The sequence below is a fragment of the Pempheris klunzingeri genome, chromosome 15 (genome assembly GCF_042242105.1).
Source record: "Pempheris klunzingeri isolate RE-2024b chromosome 15, fPemKlu1.hap1, whole genome shotgun sequence".
Classification (NCBI taxonomy): Eukaryota; Metazoa; Chordata; class Actinopteri; order Acropomatiformes; family Pempheridae; genus Pempheris; species Pempheris klunzingeri.
This window is the reverse complement of record NC_092026.1, coordinates 10,902,527-10,924,065: the sequence shown is the minus strand read 5'-3', so window position 1 is coordinate 10,924,065 and position 21,539 is coordinate 10,902,527. Positions and strand designations below refer to the sequence as shown.

At 40.4% G+C, this 21,539-nt stretch overlaps 1 protein-coding gene across 4 annotated transcripts; it reads right to left on the bottom strand.

The window, feature by feature from the left end:
• Nucleotides 1-1,095: 1,095 nt before the first annotated feature.
• On the bottom strand, nucleotides 1,096-21,454 carry dtna (dystrobrevin, alpha). Of its 4 annotated transcripts, none has more exons than XM_070844377.1 (23): nucleotides 21,252-21,454; nucleotides 16,848-16,915; nucleotides 16,119-16,199; nucleotides 15,810-16,023; nucleotides 15,388-15,473; nucleotides 14,725-14,879; nucleotides 14,504-14,609; nucleotides 13,821-13,987; nucleotides 13,501-13,625; nucleotides 12,153-12,236; nucleotides 11,830-11,910; nucleotides 9,473-9,568; nucleotides 8,205-8,286; nucleotides 7,753-7,847; nucleotides 6,485-6,598; nucleotides 6,165-6,261; nucleotides 5,052-5,075; nucleotides 4,398-4,557; nucleotides 4,194-4,283; nucleotides 3,995-4,094; nucleotides 3,396-3,513; nucleotides 3,248-3,286; nucleotides 1,096-2,311 (listed from the first exon to the last, which is right to left on the bottom strand). In XM_070844377.1, exons 2-22 carry the CDS (start codon nucleotides 16,879-16,881, stop codon nucleotides 3,269-3,271), a joined length of 2,127 nt encoding a protein of 708 aa, XP_070700478.1. In that variant the 5' UTR covers nucleotides 16,882-16,915; nucleotides 21,252-21,454; the 3' UTR covers nucleotides 1,096-2,311; nucleotides 3,248-3,268. The 4 variants fall into 4 exon arrangements, with proteins under 4 accessions (XP_070700478.1, XP_070700475.1, XP_070700476.1 ...); XM_070844374.1 differs by lacking the exon at nucleotides 21,252-21,454 and adding an exon at nucleotides 19,651-19,855; XM_070844375.1 differs by lacking the exon at nucleotides 21,252-21,454 and adding an exon at nucleotides 19,651-19,855 and having other exon boundaries at nucleotides 11,830-11,898.
• Nucleotides 21,455-21,539: the final 85 nt, after the last annotated feature.

Sequence of the window (21,539 nt, the reverse complement as noted above, 5' to 3'; positions counted from 1 at the left end):
CTGACTACAAGATATATTAAAGACCACTGATGGGTTTTGATGTTGCAGTGCTGAAATATAACATTTGTGAAAGTTGTTTGAATCACAGATTTATCAATCAACAGAACTACTGAAAAATAATTGTCAACAATTTTGAAAGTCGATTCATTGTTAGAGGTTAAAAAAAAATAGCAACACATCTCTGGTTCCATCTGTTCAAATATGATCATCTGCTGCTTGTTCGTGTTTCATCTAATTTTTAATTGACATTTCATAGGCTAATTGACTAAATACATGCACCGATGGTTACTCTCTAGTATTATGTGCAAACTATAGGATCAGATTAGACTTTAGACTTAACCAAGCTCTTAAATTCCTATGGGAAAGTTGTTAATTTCAAGGGCCTTTCAGAGCCACCACCCTAAATATTTATTGTAAACGAATGCTGGTTCTAAATCACCAAAGTGTAGCTCTTCTATTTCCACAGAAGGAAACACAGTGCACAAAGCTAGCATCTTCTATAAAATAAATCTGATGCTCAGCAGCTGACAAAACTGCATTCCTCATGTTTTAACACCAGGGTGCAGTCATGCACTGGATACAAGACCAAAGATATCTAGAGGAGGCTTCATATAAAATTCATTACTGTTATAGCTGCTTTGCTAACTATGCCTATAGAGTAGACACAGCATGGACCCGATTAAAAAAGGCAATGTCGTGGGAGGACTTAATTTTGCCAGATTCGGGTTATCATCCAAAAACCGTCTGATGGATGTACTTTCTTTAGATGTTGAGAGGACGACTTGTGTTTAATGTTTTTAATATGTTAAAAAATTATAGTCTAATATCAGTTAATTCATGTGCTGATAATATTGCCTGAGCCTGACAGCAAAATTCTCCCTCCTAATATTCACATGACTATGATGTTCAGTGCTGCATGGCTGCTTTTATGTTACCTCAGATGGTGGCTCTGTATGATGAATTATAGACAATAGGTTGAGGGCAGCCAACAGTGCATTTATGACAGATAATAAATGTGCACTGCCAAACCAAGCCAATTGAAGTGTGCCGTTCTGGAATGGAAAAGGAAAGAGGAAAGGAGTTCATAGGCAAAAATTGTGATATTGTGTCAACACTTTATTATGCATCACCACCATGCAAAATCACTGCTATGAACTTGCTCAAAAATCAAACTAGATATATTTCACACATTTATGATTTTAGATTGGCTTGCCACTTTTCCCAAAGTGACTGAGTAAAGTTTGATGCACCCTTAGAAAATACATCAAGAGTGCGTATGTTGGTGTGCAGGTCACACAGAGATTTGTGTGGGAGCACTGACGCTAACAAGTGAAACAGTGGCTGATCTATGGTCGAACCTTAATTCATAAACCATTGGTAGTAAACACAATTTGTTCAATGCCCTAACCAGTGTAAACCTTTGAACTTGAGTGTCTGTGTTACATTACTTTCACTGTATTTTAAAAACACTCCCACATGGTAGAACCAATCCATCTATATCATATATTCAATCTACAGTTTGTATGTAGACAGTGCACACATCCCTCTGCAGCGAAAATCACTTCCCAGCAGCGGATTTAATGAGTTTAGCCTCATTTGTCCAGTGAAGACAACAACTAGCATTGCTGCTGAACAGGTGTGTTTTGTTGTTAGCTACATGCTGCATTGACAGTTTGAATGAGCTCCTATGAGAGATCATCCAATCAGCTAAGGCAGTGTGCATTATTATAACTAATGTATCAAATAAAACAAGCGCACCTGATCGGCCTGCTCCAAAACCCAAGTCAAAAACAATACAAAAGCCACTCGACAGCAACAGTAAGAAATCTATGGAATAGTGGTAAAATCTGTCTGAGTTATACATTTACAAAATATTGCAAATTTCTTAATCTACAACTTAATCTCCGGTTTATATTTTAAATCAGATGACAAACAAACACTCAAACCCGGTTCACTGTTTTCAGAAACATAAGAATTTGAATGAATCAGGTTTGCCGCCCTGTACAAACAGTGTAGTTGTACATTTGCTTCACAACTCATATAAAAAAGCTAAAAATTAAGAAATAATTCCCCAGTCATGTTGAATTTTTATGGCACCTGTGGTGTAATAGACAGCTCACTAATTAATCTCTCACAGTATTACCTTAAATATGTGGTTGGTTAAAAAATATATCTTTACATAAATGTATTCTGTGGTTGGATTCAGCAATTTATTCAACTTAAATTCTTCATGTCTTCAGTGCTGTGTACCGTCGGCCCAGTGTTGTCTCGTCCAGTGTCTTCTGCTATTGTTGCTTTTCATATTGCTCACCTGTCAAGAAAACAGAACATGCTACTAACAAGCAAACTGGCAAAGATATAGTAACTATATATATAGTTTATAGTTTTTGGAGAGTCCCAGCTATGCATTTGCACATGTAAACATAATATCTGTTCCAGAAACCTGGATATGCCCTCATACTGGTATCAAAAAACCCAAATACACTACAGTACTTGGAGTACTCAGATAGAAACCTGAACACTGTGGCATGTAAACACCTCATCCAGGTGTCTGATTACTGCCTGTCATGTGGGGAATGCTTTCTCCGGTTCAATTTGTTATTAGTTAGTCGGTAAAACAAAAATATATGAAGATTTACACCGTTTTGGTGATCAGGCACTGAAATGAAAGTGAGAACAAATTTTCTTGCTCCTGTTTTACATTGATCAGATTAAATACATTTTCATTCAGACGTCACATTGAATAAATCTTCTTTTTGCTTCCACCAGAATCAGTCTGGTCACCATCAACACTGAGTGATAAAATACCAGATCTCAGCTGGGCACATAAAGATCTTTGCTTTTTATATAAATTATATGCAACATATGCTCAGTACCACACTCATATTTTATAATCCTGAATGTATGTTTCAGTTTACAGAGTTATAGAACAAAATGCATATGCGTTTCACAAGCCAACAATTTGTTCATATAAATATCGTTCTTTTAAGCCTGCTCTCTTCCATATCATGTAACTCTGTATTTCCCTATTGTGGATGTCTCCCTGCTCTGCTCTGCAGGAGCCTGATAATGATGCACTTCTTTGAATCAGGTGTGTTGGAGCAGGGAAACATCCAAAACTTGCAGAGCAGTGGACCAGGATTAGGAAACACTGGTGTAACCTATTCCATTACTGAGCTATACAAGTCAGTCATTCCATGTTAAAGGATGTGAAAGTGAAGATGTCCTGACAGTTTCAGGTACTTACCAGTCACCTGGACTAACTCAGTCACTGCTGCAGCGTCACCTGTACCACAGCAAAACACACACAGCAGGTTGGAATTAGTAGAAACGAGGAGTAATTTAATAATTCAAAACACACAATATGCCACCTTCTCCTTCCACCACAGCCTCACCATGCACGTTTTCTCTGGTTCCTGCCTGTGCTTCATCAGCTCCTCCAGCTTGAGCTCGTTCTCCAGCTGCTGCTCCAGATCGTTCTCAAAGCTCTCCTCTTCTGCGGCGCTGGCACTCCTATGACAGACAACAGGCATTTTAAAACAACACACAAGACTGCAAGTGTACTCAAAAACTGGAAAAACAGGAGTGAACTATAGTTATTTCCAAGTAACGCAGTTTAAGATAAAAAAAACACAATGGCTGACGTCCCACCAACTTATAATCTCTTGTAACAACCATCGGTTTGATTCAAATCAGTGGTTTGCAGAAATGCAGGAGATAAAATGAAGTATATTAGTAGCATTTGGCACAAAGATCTGTATAAAATAAAGCTGCTGTACTGCGAAAGCTGGCAACAGAGCAAATAAACTGTCAGAGGGAAGCAGCAAGGTGTGCCGAAGCAGTTTCTCAGGCTAAGCAGCAACAATGGATGAATGTACAAGAAGACACTAATTAGACAGAGTTTTAAAAATGGAAGGATGATCTTGCCAGAAAATCAGTGACGAGCCATTTAGGGGTGTTTCAGGTCAAATCCCACAGTACATCTGATAAGTACCTTGGTTTATATGTGAAGAAGGGATCTGAGGAAGTTGTGGCCAATAGGTCACCACGTCCATAGTCTGAATCCACAGTGCTCTCAGTCTCACTTCCACCCTCTGTGGGGAAAAAAAAAACATTTGAAAACTGCTGCTGTGTAAAACTCAGAAAGCAAAATACAAGCTTTTTAAATGACTCTTCTTTTTTTTTTTTTTAACCTGAATTGAGTTCCTTAACCAGTGATGACATTGTGTTGGTGATGGAGTCAGCAGCAATGAGTAGGTCATTTCTCAAATTCCTCCTTGGACCTTTGAAACACACAAAAAATAGTTTTAAAATGGGATGACAGACAGCTTCCAGCCATACCATGGACATCATATTCATAACCAAACGCATGCTTTCTGTGTGTGTGACTGTGTTACCCTGAGCGAAGGCCTCCTGGACATCCCCTCCCACGCCCATGAGTGAGTCCTGAGGTGTGTGAGTCGGGGTCGTTCCGGCTGAGTCTGAGTGGACTGGTGTGGGGATCGGCCGGCTGATGGTGTGGCTGGGGGAAGAGCGTGGAGAGCCGGGACCCTGAGTCTGTAACACATACAGGCCGTTTTAGTGTTAGCTGGTGCTGCTGTTTTAGAGAAACTCGCAGGACTGTAAGAAGAACATAATCAAATCTGGATTAAGGGGTGTCTTATCAAAGCAAACATTCAACGAGCAATGCAGACAACAGCACTCAAATCATTTATTAGTTAAAAAAATCCAAAAAACAGCAACAAACTATTTAGGTCAATAGTTTTTGTAAGTCAACAGAGAAGCTAATTTGCCCTAAAAGCACACCACAATAGCTTTATAAGTATCAAACCATAAGATGTTCTTTTTTCTATGGTGAACACCATGCATCTCCAAATTTCAGAGAAGGTGAAGAACTGCAGTCCGCTCACCTCTTTTAGTCTTTAATGAAAAGCTCATATTTTTGTAGATACAAAGTTTTCACCCGACAACAGCAAAGGGGTTAATTCCAAACATGCATCCAGTTTCAGTCTCTTTTTTTTTTTTGGCTTCAAATTTGTTTTCACACTTACAGCTTGTTTCCGTTCCTCCTCCAGCTGCAAAAACAACATTTTACGCCTCATGAAATGAACAACCACATTACATTGAGTATTTCTAAGAAAAAAAAAAAAAAATCCAATCAGTATCTCCTCTAGGATGTGACAAGCATGGGGCTTCCTCATGCAAGTTTAATGGATTAACATTGATCCTTTTAGGGTAATTAGATTGATATCCTCCCCACTTAAGCCAGTACAGTAAGCAGTTTGTGCAGGCTTCGAGGAAACCGCTGTCTTGACAGCAGAAGATATTCTCGCACCAAAGGTTAGAGGCAGACGTGTTGTCTTTTAAGGTGTGATGGAGCGTAATCCCAAACTCAATATCCTGTTCTTAAATCGTCTGTCTGGGCTCTTGTCTGACAGCATTAGATACCTTTTACATGACTAATCAGCGGCATGTGTTGCATTAAAAAAAAATGCATGTGATAGAGGATGATCCAAATGTAAACAGAACAATAGTATTTGTAACAAAAGAGCAACATCCAGTGGCAGGGCTTTGACCAGGTCTAACACTACACACCAACTAGATAAGATAGTAGACAGATACATAACTGATGGTGTTTCATCAATAACACAGGTTAATATATTTAAATTTTAATCAGGTGAGAAACACACAAAAGCAGATATTTCTAAATTATATGTGTGAATGTCCTGTAAAAAAAAAAAAAAAATGACAGGAGGCCTCACCAGAGGTTGGCTATTAAAGATATACACCCTCTAATGGACATGTTTGGTAATTGCTGACATGTTCCCAAAGTGCAGTGTTTGCTTTATAGTGTTTGGAGTGATCGTGCACAGCTGGGAGAAAGTTGTAATACAAAGGAAACTCATCACCTGGCCATGTTGCTTACCACCTGCCTCAAAATAAATACAAGAAATAACACAGAAAACACAAGCTACAGCGCACACACCCGTGTTGTCTTATAGAAACATCCACACTTCACCTGCAACAGAACGGATCCAGGCCAAGGAGCAAACTTGAAACAACCTTACTGTTCCCCGCAGGAAAAGGAACATGTGTTCGTTAAGGAATCATGAAGGCACCTTAAATGTATCAAGTCGAAAAGATGAAAGTCACGTCTGCAGTACCTTGAGAAGCATCATTAGTTGCTCCAGCTGCACCATGAGTTCCCTGCGACTCTCCTGCAGAGTAGACATTCTTTGTTCAAGCTCATCTTTGCGTTGCCTAACAGAGGAAACAAGTTGTACAGCGTGATGATGCCATAATGTCACATCAATAGCAAAATGGGGGAAAAAAAACGTTTATGAGCTCTAACAGATGCTGTTTATTTGTGTAGGAAAAAGGCAAGCAATTACAATATGTACGGTCTATTGCAGCCTAAGAAAAAAAAAAAAGTGTGTGTTATAAACGCACTGCTGTGCAGGATTGAAGCAGGATTAGAGTTTACCTGAGAAGTCGCAGCTCAGCCAGCAGAGTGGGGTTCTGTTGACCCTTGTCAGGTGGTGGCTGGGAGGCCTCCTCATGCTGAAGGCGCAGCCGCTGGATTTCCTGCAGGATTTCTCTGTGGCAACCACAAACATATGCAATTACAAAGCCAGTTTAAATATGTGGAAGCTGCATTTTGCTATAATGCTGCACATACTTGGAAGAACCTCCCAGATGATCGCACTGTAGGCACTCTGAAATTATGACCACGTGTAAATCTGAACTAAGTACTTAGTGTGTTTTTCTGGCCAGTTGGGGGCAGCAGAAACAAGCTGTGGACACAACACTGAACCACCTCGGTTATTTACACATCCAGCAGATAAGGAGCAACATTATGAGAAATGTAAATATTCGCTCTATTTTAGCTGTTTTTGGTCTCAACCCACTCCTGAGGGAAATATCTGACTCTTCAGCTGCAAAATACTCTGGACTGTGTTCATCGACATGTTTGTGTAGAGGAGGATTTTACTGTGTTTTTTCTAGAAAAAAAAAACTGCAGTCAGCTTGACTTGTCATAGTAGGAGAAGCAGTAGGGTGTAATAATATAAATGATGGCTCTGGTATTCAGGCACCCCAGTTAGCCATGACCGTGCGGCAGTGAGCCCATGAAGCTCTGCAGAGCTGAGGGTGATCATTTTCCGTGGGTTCCTCACCACAAGTGACACTCGTCATATACAAGCAGTCATGTGATCCATTGCTTATATAAAAACATTAATTGCAGCTGCATTAAAACCTACAGACTTGTTCACTGTTGCCTATAATTGAACTTTTGTCTCCACCTTGGTTTCATGATTCACTATTATTTATTGATCTTATTTTAATGTTAAATTCTTACAACTTACTTTCAGTGATAATTCTTCATAGCTGCTTTTCTTTATTGTCTCGTTCTAGTTTATTTATTTCAAGAGTTTCGTAAAGCACTATTTTGTATAATAAATTACCTTTACTTGCCGTGCATTACCCAATTTTATACAGTATACATATAGTTAGTATGTCCTCCTTAAAAATGTGAATATTTAATAGGTAAATCTTATACCTAGGCTGAAAATGAAATTATATAATACTAATTATACTACTACTATTAATAATAATAATAGTTTTCAGTGCTTAGAGGTCTGTTGGTCCTTTATTCTCCAGGTGTTTTTCTTGTTGTGAAATTTGGAAGAAAGAAGAACAGAAGAGACAAACAGAAAAGATCCAAACAATATCACCAAGCCAGCCATCCCTGACCTGTTTTTGCTCTCGAGCTCAGCAATGAGCTGCCTCTGCTGTTTGTTGGCATCCAGAGAGCAGGGGAGGTCTGTGGGGACTCTCTGCTGTTGAGCCTGTCGGTGAAACCAAGCAAGAGACATCACGTGAACCGGCTGTACCTCTGGATGATGTCATCGTCATCCACAACCTTATCTCATATCTCACAGGGGGGGAACAAAACAGTCAAGACACCAGCCATCCATCAAGACCTAATCAGAACATAAACAGGCACACAAGTCTGGTTAGAAGTGATCACCACCTGTAAACCCCTTCATCATCTTAGCAACAACAGGCGCTGAAAGCGCTGAAGGTAGAGTAGCAGGTGAATTAAACCCTCTTCTCATCAAAGACAGGTTTTTGGCAGTGGACACCGATGAAATATGCCACAACATTGTGTGCAATAAATGTCTTTTATACAGTATATATCTCACCGCAGCATCAGCAGCCAGTCTAGCAGCATAACGGGCGATGAGACTGTGCTCTTCATCTTGATGGTTACTGCTCTCCAGCAAACTGATCAAGAAGAAAATAGAGATGGGATTCATGACATGAAACAGTTACTGCACAACCACACAAATGCAGGGGAAAAAAAAGAAAAGACAGAAATCCAAGAAAGTTTAGTTTGCTCAAGAGTCAGATTAGTCTTTGGCAGGAAAGCCTCTGAAGTTGGATAGCGGAGGCCTGCTTAATCATGCTAAGCTACTTATGTTAAACCACAAAAGCAAGAATGAAGTTTGATTATTATATAAAAGTGAAAATAAGGTAGTCATTTACTTTGAATTCAATGGCCAGCTAAGTTACTTCTACAGTCTGATCACTGATACAGTAAAAAATATATGGTTAAATATTTGCAAGCACACATACAGTAAAAAAACTCAAACAGGAATGTTTCACAGAGCTGCTAATATAACATAGACAACCAGCATTAAAACACACACACAAGCATATTAGTGCACACACACACACACACACACACACAGACACACAGACACACACAAAGAAAATACAAACATCCCTATTTGTAGGCTGCTTGTGAGAGAGGAAATAAGCGAAGTGTTTCAAAGAGGAGAGAAAATGCCATATTCACTGTGATAAAATAAAAACCAGTCAACATGCAAACCACTTTTGTTTGGCTTTTAAAAATATACACAAGATTTACTGGAACTCATTTGAGAGATTACCTTGTAAGCAGGCAGTCAAATCTGAGGAGAACAGCAGCTAAAAGTGTTTAAAGTATTTGGTGCCAATTAACTAACTAATCTGGTCAACAGATTTGGAGTTATACAATTTTAATGTGGCAAACAAGAGACTATTAAGTTTTCAGTCAAATACAACAAAATACACATTTCATAAATGAAACAAGGGTTGAACTTAATATTATGTAGTCGTGTGTGAAGTTAGGAAGTCTTCAAGGATTCAAATGTGAAAATTGAAGTTTAGGTTTCAAATCTATATTGTTATTTTGGCAGAAAAATCATTTTGGACACAGATCAGTCAGAATGTATTATTGTTGTGGACTAACAATAGTGTCTAGACAGAAGAGATCACAGGTCGAGGTGACTAAACGGACAGCATGCAGCGTTAGGGCTGTAACACACTCAGACTAAGGTTAGGCTGAGGGAAGGATTGCGAAGTAATAGTTCAGCAGAGCACATAGTTTCCACTGGTGTTTGGCAAACACAGCACCACACCAACTAACCATATTTTTGGGTTGTTTTGGAGTAGATTCACATAGAGACCAATCAGAGCATGTTCGTCAGCAAGTCTATCAGCAACATCGAGGTTGTAGTTCAACCTGGAACAGCGCAGGGTTTCACAAAAACATAAAACAGTACATTTCACAGGTGACAATGGAGGGACGGGGGATGAGAGGGGAGAGGAGGCAGAGAGAGAGAGAGAGAAAAGAAGAGAAGGCAACAAAAGAGAGGAGGAGGAGGAGGAGGAGGAGAGGGGCTGAAAAGCAGCCATTCATGGGTGACTAGAGAGAAACAAGGCCATATTATGTTTGGGAGAGACACCACTGATGAAGGCTAGGAGCACGATTAAGGACATGCCCAGCGAAAAGGACTCCACAAGCTACATGCACTGTTTATATTCTACAAGCATCCATCACTCACTGCTCTATTATTAAAACTACTGAGACATTACGACTGTGTCAAACAGTCTAACCCCCAAGATACGTCAAGCATGCGCTGTCTTTTTTGATGTGGCTCCTATATTTATAGATGCTTTCTACCTGCATCACAAAGTCCTGTAGCAACAGTTCCTTCTGCCATTAAGGAAGAATTAGCTGTCCCAAAACAACCGAGAAACAAGTAGTCAATCCAACCATGACTGGTTTTCAAGTTTAAACTGGTTATATGATTCGCTTCTTTAATCTTAGCTCTAAAGCATTTGTAGTTGTGGCCAGGATAAATTAGCATTTTGTTTTTTTAACCTGCAAGCTAACAAACCATTAAGCTAATTTAGCTAAATCACCAGCTACTGCATTTTGACCTTATTAGCAATAAGCTAATGTTTAGCAGAGCTGAAAAGAGCTAAACACACATTATTAGCTTGTCGTTGGTCCGTATGCTGTTCTGGCTGGTAGTTGAATGTTCACAATGACCATTTTTTACTCAAAAGTATTAAAACTTTTCTACCAAAAACTAATATGACTTCACCAATTGCACACTTGAATTTACTTGTTTGCTACAGAGATTGTGGAACTGCAATGCTGAGCAAGCTGCCACAAAACTGACATAAATCTTCCCTCTAAAGTTGCTATAGCGAATGTGTCAGCAAACAGCTGCTTATTTACACATCCAGCAGACACGGAGCAACATTAGTCGTGGAGTCGTGTTTCTGTCCACCTGATGAATGCAAGTCCAGCACTCACTCTTCTCTCAGCTCTGTTCTTGCTCCACTACCTTCACCAGCTAGTCACTAACTTGTGCTTGTGCTAAGCGCTTGTTACAAGTATTTGGTGCAGAGAGTAGTAGTAGCAGATAAAAAGTGCATTTGTGGGTCATAAAAACAAAACAATGCGCTGAAAGATGCTGAAATGTTACGTAGAGCAACAATCATCTGTGAGTTTGCACTACACACAATCAGTCTGAAAGATGAGGCCATTTACCTGTTAGGAAGCTTATTGTGTTGCATTATGGGAAGTGTAGAGTTTGACCACCATAAGAGACAAAAAGTCAGGATATGTCAGCATCACTGTTTCGATTTTGACTACTCTTTTTTTAAACGTTGTCTCTCATAAGTCCTCAAACTTTACGGAAGTTCAATGCTAAATTACTAGAACACCCCTTTAACTGTATATTCCAGGTGTTTAAAGTCAAAACTCCTGTCAATAGTCAATAGTTTGATCTGGTGCTCTCAGTCAAAAGCTAACCAGTCGACCTCCAGAGGGCACATCACCTGAGAGCCCTGCATTATATGATATCAGCCTGTGCAAACAGTAACCGCAATGCTCTGACATGCACATGGAGAAGAACGGCCCTCACTCATCACATCTGGATGTTTTTCTATATGCCTGAGTTATGAAAGGGGGGAGAGTTCCCTAAAGAAACGCTTCCTTCACTATATGCAGGTGCAGAGGAGCTCAAAGGCCTTTTACTAGAGAGATCGGGATCAAATACAACATTAATAGCAACTGAAAAAACTAGTTAATCCCATTTCTTTTAAACAGGTAAACTTGTTCACGTACATCACAAACAACGATCCTGGGATTTAACTGCTATAGCTTCAACATAGAGGAGATAAGTGTAGCATTCAAAGCGACTCATATACGAAACAGATAGTATTTCCCATTTCTATGTGAATAAAAAGGTTGTAATAGACACTTGAAAATAATTGCCAGTGATTTTTATGATGCATGCTTCATCTAGCCTCTTTGAAATAGCCCCTTGAGTACAACAATATAAACCCTTCTATAAGAAAACTGGCTCACTAATAGTTTTCTTAGGACGATAAGCACTCGAGTTTATGCCCTATGATTATTATCTATATTAGTTCACACACGCATTTGAGCTACAAAGACATTCTCATATGCACACCTGTGTCACTTACCCTCTCCCTCTCAACAGATGTGGAGCAGCCCCAGTCAGGGGCTTTCTTTGCTCAACATCATTATTCTTGCTGTAAGGCAAGCTATTTACATTCAGTACAAGAAACCACAAAAAGAAAAAAGAAAGCATAGTGATACACAAATGTTCACACACACATACATACACACACACACACACACACACACACACACATACACATTGAAAAATAAAAGCACGAAAATAAAGGCAGGGTCTACAGGGCACTGGGGGCCTTTAGGGAGCATGGCACGCTGAAAAGATCTGCAGTAAAATCCAGGACATCCATTGTTCAGCTGCTGTACTCACTTTTTGGTGGAGTAAGGGTTCCCTGATGTAGGCATAGAGTGGGAGAGTGAGTAGTCATTGGTGATGTTCACCGGTCTTGGTGGCCTGGACAGGAAATAAATATCTTTTTTAATCCAAAACTGACAACACTGTTTTTATGTTAAAGAGACGGCAAATGGCCCTGCCTTTTTCTTTTCTTGTGTATTTTCTCTAACCGTTATAATGTCTGAATTTCCATTTTGGTGGATGACCTGCTGTACAGTATAATCAGGATGTGGCAACATAGTCAGATATGATTAGTCATGTAGGGTGTGGTAAACAATGAACACATGCAATAAGTGGAGGAATGAATCAGTGAGTCAACAAACACAGCAGGTGTTTAACAACAGACTGACTGTCAGTACGCTACGGTGGATGGGACTTGACAACATGGTATATGATTAGCACAGTGCAAAGGATTCAAATCTACAGGAGCAAAAAATGTACGAGGGCACATTTTGTGATGTGTTAAATAATCAAAGCAAACTCACCACGTATCTCTGAGGAAAGTACAAAACGAGAAAAGGAATGAAAATAATTTATTACAATCAGCCCAGCAGAGCAAACACTACTCTAAATGTATAAATTTGTTGTTTAAAGCCCCAACAAACTTTTGATTTTTCACTAAATTTACAAGAAAAGAACAATGCTGATAACAGCTTATAACATATATTGATGTAAAATTTCAGCCAATAAGTGACAAGAAATATAGAAGTTTAAAATATACATCTTAAATACACCATTTTTTAATATCCAAATCTAAGGAATCCTTATCAGAAATTTGTGTTTTTTATTAGTTTATCGACCAATATGTTTCATTTTGGTTAACACCTAAATACTGATATCAGTATTGGTGTCAAAAATCTAAAACTGATGTTCAGTCCAAAACTGGCTGTAATAATCTGAATACTTTTGGCTTTTTAAAAGGTTATAAAACACTGCAACTATTAAGGAGAGACCTTCTACTAATTAACTTTAATTTGATGGTATTTCTGCACCAGAAGTGCCCTTATGTACCTGATTTCGGCCTTTAATAAACAGCACCAGCATGCTACAAAGTCTGTGCTTTTGTAGGCCTTTGTTTCATTATTTATAAAGAAGTCAAGTACAGGAAAGGGTAGCAGCAGTGTTGCAGATTATAATCATTCCCAAGGCTATAATTAAGCCTCATTGATCAGTTGACCCAAGAGATTGACTGGAATCACTTCAGACTTAGAGGCTGCAACAAGATAATTATCAGCCGAGGGAAGAAATCCAACATTTCACAACCGGATCCTTCTGTTTCAGTGCCGTGAAGGAAAAAAAAAAAAAAGCAAGAAGATGAACTTACACAATATGAGCTAGGTTGAGAGGTTTCTCTGGCATTTCGGGGAACATGGGGTGAAGAGGCTCTCTGCTGGATGCACAGCTCAGTGACTTACTGAGAGCATGCGATAACTTCTTAGCAGGGGATTTCTGGGAGAAACACAGAAGCCAATTCTGAGGATACTAATTTCTTTTCATTACAGCAACACCGTCACCTGCGTCAAACGTTCAGCATCTTCACATGGCGGTGAAGCAGAACGAAAATAGCCACAGTGACTGGTCCAGTGCAGACACACCTCCCTTAGCCCGCCCCTCTCCTCCCCCCCTCCCCTCTCCTCTCCTTACCCATGACGTATACTCCTTCATTTGGTGCTGGTTGCTATGGGAACCGCTGGCATGCCCCCTCCAGAAGCAGTCCTGACAGAGCTGGTAATTATGACATCGCTGGCAGCGGTAGCGGAAGCCCATCATACTCTCAGTATGGCAGTAGGAGCACTCGACCGGGTGAAAGACTGCAGGGAGGAGAGGAGGGGTTAGACACACACACGCACACACACACACACACACACAGATGGACAAACACATGCACACAAACAGATGTGATTGTAAACCCTGATATTTTGCACACTGCAAAGAGAGGATTAATTCCATTAAAGCTATTTGAATTTGACATAATTTAAGGACAGATGTGCTGTTTCGATGACACATTCATTTAATTTGAACCGAATACGCACAAAGCAGTACGACGCCAGCATGCTGAATATGTGTAAGCATGTGACGGTGTTTCTTCTGCTCACTTGGAGGTGACTTGTGATGATGAATGCATCGCAAATACGCACAAACACACACACTCACGCACAGGGTGTAAGGTCCCCATGGGTCATCTTCACCAGAGGTGTGTGCGTGTGTTTCTGCGCATACGTCCGCTTGACTGATTGTGTGTGTGGTGACTCAAGATTGTGATGCAAAGCTGAACTCAGAGCCCTGCTGGTTTTCCCTGTTTATAAATATTCTGTGTGGTGTCTTACCGTTCTCCACGTTGGCAAGCCGATGCATGAGCGGTAACCACACCAGACACTGAGGAGGCGGGTCTGACATCAACGTATCGAGGAATGTATTGAGGGAGACCTTTTTCTGTTGACGTTCAGCAGAGGAGGGTGAGATCCAGCAGGAAAAGTCCTTCACACAGTCAATGCTAAAACAATTACATATTCGCTAATATTACACTCTGTGGTTAATGAGCCCTCACCTGCTGTGCAAAGCATGTTCTTGCAGCTTGTTCAGTGTAACCGAAAGAGGGTCCCTCAAAAACCGCCATAGGTAATTTTAGAACCTCCCTCAGAAATTGGTCAAACTGCGACTGCACCATTATTCCAGTGGAATCTGATATCTGTGAAAAAATATCTGGGAACAACGTGCAGAGACATTATTCAAATGAATCAAACTAATTGTCAGTTGCCACCACAGTCGGCTAATTACAGTATTACACAATGCAATTATCCCACTTATTTGTAAAAACAAATCAAAGTAAAGCAGTTATTCAAATCAATTGTTATAATACACCAGCAACACAGCCCTCCTTTTTTCCTTCACGAGCCATTGCAACTGCTCCCACAGATTTTGTAGATTATGTAATAAACTCTATCCTTCAGATAATGAATAATGACTTCTCCCAGCCATGACGAGCTGGGCCAGTTTCTTCTTTAAAGAACAACAGGCTGAGCAGACAGAGATATAGATAATACAGACACTAATAAGTTTATATTATAAATTCCAAAGCAGTGCATTGCTACGACTAGAAACTGTATGAACTTTACAAAGACAATTAGTTGATTTATTACAGGTAAAATGGGTGGTTTTCATTTCATTTTTCAAAATTAAAAGTAAAATAAGGATTTGTAGTGTTGCTTACATCTTAATTTATCCAGAATTTTCCCTCCACAGATGGTTGCTAGGGTCGCCTTCACAACAAAGACGGATATCTTGCCTTGTCCCTCCCTGAAAGAAGCAAATAAATTTCACATTCTGGTCATAGATTCTTTTAAATGGAGCCGTCAAGGCCAAGAGCACTCAACAGTGTATGACCTTTTAAAGGCGATACTTGAATTACAGCGATCATTGTCTTAAAACGTGTTTAGCTTGGCTTTTAGCCTCTCCAAAAAATATACACTCCACACGAGCATGTTGTGACATTATGAGGGTAAGTAGTCTGTATTTTCACTCCACTTTGGCAGACACTTCAGAGTCACATTTCACACTTCATTAGCCCACGTCAAAACCTCAGACGTGAAAGTACACAACCAGCTGCCGACTGCCATGTCACGTGTTACTCACGGGTCATAGGCTGCCAGCAGGAAGTTGAGCAGCAGGCTGATGGACTGTTCCACGTTGATCTGGTGGGTGGTGGGCATGCGCTTGTTCAGCTGGTAAAAAATGGTGGACAGTACCACTTCTAGACGAGCCACAGAGAGGTCAGCGTTGAGGTCCATTGTGTTGATGCCGTTCTCTCGGAAAGCCTCGATGACGTTCCAAATGTCAACCAAATGCACTGGAGAGCAAATGGGAAAACTGAACGTAAGCATCTTTACAGGGAGAGCTATGAGCTCAGAGATGTAATGTAAACGTTCTTTGCGTTGTACTCACAGTTGCATTTCTTCTGCACAAATCTGAGTTTGCACGCTGTTCTGTATGTTGACAGTCGTATGGAATCCAGATCTTGAGCCCCTGAGGATGAATTAAATATTAATGTTATTAAATAACATCAGAAATGTCAGTGCTGGTTCATAGATGATGTGGAGCTCTGGAGGCCCAAAGTGTTCAACATTAAATAATCAAATTACACTATGAAGTAATAATACAGACAAAATTTGCTTATTTAATGTTGATTATCGATTATTATTATTTAATATATATAATTTGATTATTTAATGTTGAACACTTTGGGCCTCCAGAGCTCCACATCATCTATGCACCAGCACTGACATTACTTTTAATAATACTGGAATAAAATAAAAACGAGAATTATGATGAAAAATACTGAATCTTAAAAACTAATTGTATTATCTTATGGCTACATTATATTATGTTTATTATATGCTATATTTTGTCTGCATTTACTCATTTTCATGTCTCACTTCCTAATGTATTATCTATTGTCTCCATAGAGGAGTGTGCCTCCACATTGTGTAAATAGTGAGATCATACTGGTGTCTGTCAGTGTTTAAAATCAATCAGGTTGACACTAGTGGGGACGCTTGATCTTCATCATATTCGCTTTACATGAAATTTACAGAAGAAGAATTTGCCATTTTTATGGCCAGTGAGTAAATAGTCGGACATAGATCACACTGAGCTGTAGCCCTGAGCACTTACTCATCTCGACAAACAGTTGCCTTCTATCTGCCATGTTGTCACCGCTCCGCCCGAAGTCTTGAATCACTCTGATCAGGAGGAGAGAAAGTAACGTCAGAGCCTGTGTACCCCTGCTTTTAACAGAGACAGTTCCACATAAGGCATCACTATATATATATATATATATAATTCAATCTGTACAAAGTAACTGTCACTGTATAATAGCATTATGTCCATTTCACTTTAACTAATACATGATAACTGTTTATATGTTTAAACTCTCCCCGAGGAATACTTACTAACAGTTGTCATCAAGTATTGACCGTTATATAATGTTCTAGTGGGCAAGACTACCCACCAGGCAAAGTGGGCAGCTGTGATGGGGCCCCAGATCTTCAAGGGGCCCAAAGGCTCCAGGTTCACTGTGTGACAACTGACTGGTCACTAAGCCCGGCCCCCCCCTTAGTTACTGCTGCTACGCCTGCAGCGTTTCCTGTTATTCCAGCAGCACATATGGTCTTTATAATGATGACGGTGGCATATTTACACACCGAAATTCATTTTTGTCATTTTTGAAACAATGGGTCTTTGATTTCAGACAGAGTCAGACAAAAGTAGCTTCTCATTTCATTCTGGCAGCTGTCAGTTTTGTTGACTGATATGACAACTAGCTGACTCACATGAAAACGAGAACCCTAAAAAAAAAAAACCCCAAAAAACAGATCTTAAATATGCACTTGATGGCTACATATGTGATATTGTGGTAAAAGACTGAGGCTAAAGCTGCTTGTTCCACGCTAAAGGTCAGAATCCTCCCCAACATGGAAACAACAGCATTGTCCTTGCTGTGCAGTAGTGATTTAATTAACCCTAGCATTATGTGTGTAACAGATAAACATAACACGGTATCAGGTAACATTGGCTGCAGTTGTTGGAGTATAAACTTCCCTAAATCCAATAAAGAGCAGGTCAGAGCCGCCAATGTTCTCTAGTAGCACCAGGACCAGCTTCCATACAGTGGAGACGTGCACTTTTTTAAAAGGTAACTGCTAAATAAACACAGTAATGTAGCTAGATAGTGATATGCATCGTGGCTTTGGAAGTCAGATAAATTAGAACAGATTAAGACTTTTTATGACACGTTTGCTCCTGTGTTTTATGGTATCAGAAATACGCGGCTTCATCATGAAATCCAAAGCCTGACAGATGATAGTTACTCAGCTATGATTTAAGAATCACTGTTTGGGGGAGGGTGTTAAGCAAACGGTCTATTAGTTTGTAATAATTTGATAAATTCAATTTGTTTGGTAATACTGTATGCACCTCTAAAGCACAATACAACCCACATTATTACCTAATCTATCTCTAAATTCAAATCTAGCATGAAATAATAGGGCCTTTGTTAATTTTGTTGTGCTTGCATTGTGCATTTTCCTAAACAAATGTGTGCTTAATTAAATGACCAAAAACTAATTATTAAATACTAATGGAGGAGATGGGGGGGGGGGGCAACAGGGCTCCCCTGCTCATTTTACCCCATAGAAGATTGATCCGGCCCTTGTAAAAAACACACTGACCTCACCTTTTCAGTTCTTTTTAAGTACTTTTGTGAAACTGAATGTAGCACAGAACAGTGCTTATCGCAGAAAAACTTAAGTTAGACAAGGACAAGACTTTGAAAGGGGCAGAGCAGGAGAGAGAGCGCTCACACCATGCCTCACTGCACACTGTCCGAGGCAATCTAATACACCTAGTCATGTGGTTTGTTGCCATGGCAGCAAAGATCCCAGCCTCTCTGTTCATAAAAACATAGTGCTAGTGCCCCCCTCCACACACACACACACACACACACACAGACACACAGACACCACCACACTTCACACTGCAGGCAAATAAAGTTTGTAGAGAAAAGTTTTTTCACTAGTAAATATCTTTTATGGGATGATAGCTGAGAGCACAGCGGCACTTCTTGGGCGAGTGGCTTGAAAACACTTTTTTTTGTAAGACAATCACTCAGGCATAGTGTTTTAAATTACTGTGACAGTAATTGGTAGACCCAAATATTACACTGCAGAGACCCGGGGTGTGGAAATTAGAATTCACCTAGTGTTTAAAAGCAAACAACGGCGTACTTTCCTCCCTTTTCTCTATCTTTCTTCTGATTCCAGTCAGTATAGGCAGTCAATTGTGGTGCTCTAGGAATCCTTGAAATCCATTTTAAGAGGGAAAAGATTAAGCTAATAAGTTAACCGGGAATTACAGAATCAAGTACAGTATTTGAGGAAATTACCTCACAGCAGAGCAGTATAAGCTACAACAGAATAAAAATGGTAATAACCAATTATTAATGGCATATTATCATCGAAAGAGAGAGCAGAATTAAAAACATCTGCATTTTCGAGTTTATTCTATTAAGCAATGTTGCAAATGACAATCGCGCAGTAACACACATAACAAACTAGCATTTTGTCATCTACAAGCTCATGATGAATGTACCTACAGCAGTGTACAGCAGTTTTAGACGTATACACAGAAACTGGCAGCCAACTAGTCCAATGTCATCTTGAAAGCAATGGATATGAGAGCACCATTCATCACTTACACAGTGAGTGAAAGTAAAAGTGTACAAATATACACTATTTTACAGATTAACATTGATATCCTTTCCTCATCACAAGCAAACACATCCTGAGTGCCAGCTATGTGACCTTCTGCGCTCTCGGAAATAGCTGAGATTGATACGATCTATTGCAAGAGCAGATATTAAACCAGCACAGCCAATACAAATTGTGCAATGGTGAAGGGAACAAGATGATCAACATACCTCTCATAAAGCACCATGGTCGAATTCCTTTCCCTTTGCCTGAGCTGAGTTACTACAAATCCAAGTCCTCCTTCTAGAAATAGCTGTAAACTACGCAAACTCCTCTCTAACAAGGAAACATTATAACAAAAGCAACCCAAATAGACGGGGCAGACCGGAGATATCTGAAATTAGAAACTGTCAGCTAGGACACAGCCTGTGCTGCCTCTATCTTTAACTACAAATGAGAAGGCTCCACATTCTTGTACAGCTTTACTGGCTCTCTAGTTGCAGACCCCAAACCTCATTCCTGGCATATGCCCAGCAAACATTACTCTTTCTCTGTGGCACTGTCACACTGGCAGCATTAGAGAGTAACTGCCTTTAAAAGATCAAATCATCGTATACCACTACAGTAGCATTACAGGGAGACTCGTACTGCTGAGCCCTGCCAAAAGCACACCAAGGGTCTCACAGTAATGACTCATATCTTTTAATGCAGCACGGACAGCATTGTGAGGCCAGCAACAACAACTAAAACGCCTTATTAGTCAGTTATTTACATTATGAGTCTATTTCTGCAGCAGCTCAATAAAACATAGCAGACAGTGCTGTTAATTCATGTCCTCCACGATGTGCTGGGAACAAGACTGTCATGCAACATTTCCAAACACAAGCACTTCAATCTGTGTTTGGCCGGCGAGGTACACGTCGCAGCTGTTACCACTGATTGGCCAGAGTTATTTTTACATCATGAGACTATAAACCACACTGGCATCCAAATCCTATCCCCTGACGGAAATAAAAAAAATAAAAAAAAAAGCTGCACCATTGACTTAAGGTTAATCAGTTGGAGCTCAGCAAAGCCAGAGATGTTGCTGTGCTTCAGTGTTGTAATAAAGTGGTGTGAAAGGTAGTGGAACAGTTTTCTCTTCCCGTCTGGTACCAGTGATGTCTGCTGGAGGGCCCTGGGCTCTCTCGTCCCTCGTCGATGATCACCATGGTTTCTGCTGCAAAAAGGCCAAAACTTTGGGACCCTGGTGTTAAAACAGAGCGCGCCCACAAATTTATGATGGCTGGCGCTGCTGTGATTTTTGTTTACAACACTGTTTTGTTGAGGCTTCTGCACAAACTAAAAAGGAAGTAGTGGAAATAGTGGACGTGCAGTATGTCTTCCTGTGCAAACATGTGATGTGGTAGCCAACACAGAGTGATATTTGCATTTCAATCACAAGCCTGAATAGAGATGTACTCCTGGGCATGGACAGTGTCACGTTGCCCTCTGAGCATTAAGAAAAGCATCACAATCCCACCACAGCAATGCTGGACAAAGGTAAAAAAAAAAAAGGGAAGAGAGAAAGGCAACAGGCACCTTACGGTACACACAGCTCAGGCATCACCTGTCACGCCACAGACACCTGTGCCTGTGAGACAAAAGGTCTTATTGTTACAGAAACATCTGCCTGCAAGCATACAAGTCCCTATCTTACGTTTTTTATCCTCGCAAATCACCGTTTTTTATCGCTGTAACTTGAACCCAGAGTGACAAAGTAGGTTAAGGTCGCTCCTCCGCTGCCTGCCTGCCTCCAGCAGCTGCAGCAGCGCACTTGCACAAGACTTACCACAATTTATTTCGAGGCATGTCATGCAACATCACTGTTTTCCACCCAGGAATCCGGCCCCGCGGTTCGTGTGCGATCACGGTTTCTTTGGTTTCGGCTGCTGCATCACTGCACGAAGCGGCCGATCCTGTGCCGCTCTCCCGCAAAGCTCGTGTAGTGGAAATTTTTCGGGCAGCGTACAGAGCCGAGCTGAGCTCAGGCAGCGTTTGCCTCCAGTATGTGGCCTTCGCGATGACGTAATGCGGAGTCTCTCCACTTGCGTCAGTTTGGTCCGGCTGCAAAACCCCC

Coding starts and splice junctions, on each gene's coding strand:
- dtna (XM_070844374.1), bottom strand. Junction 13,626..13,820: donor TGAAGGAGTATACGTCATGG/GTAAGGAGAGGA, acceptor TGTTTCTCCCAG/AAATCCCCTGCTAAGAAGTT. Junction 5,076..6,164: donor AACTAATGATGCTTCTCAAG/GTACTGCAGACG, acceptor TTGTTTTTGCAG/CTGGAGGAGGAACGGAAACA.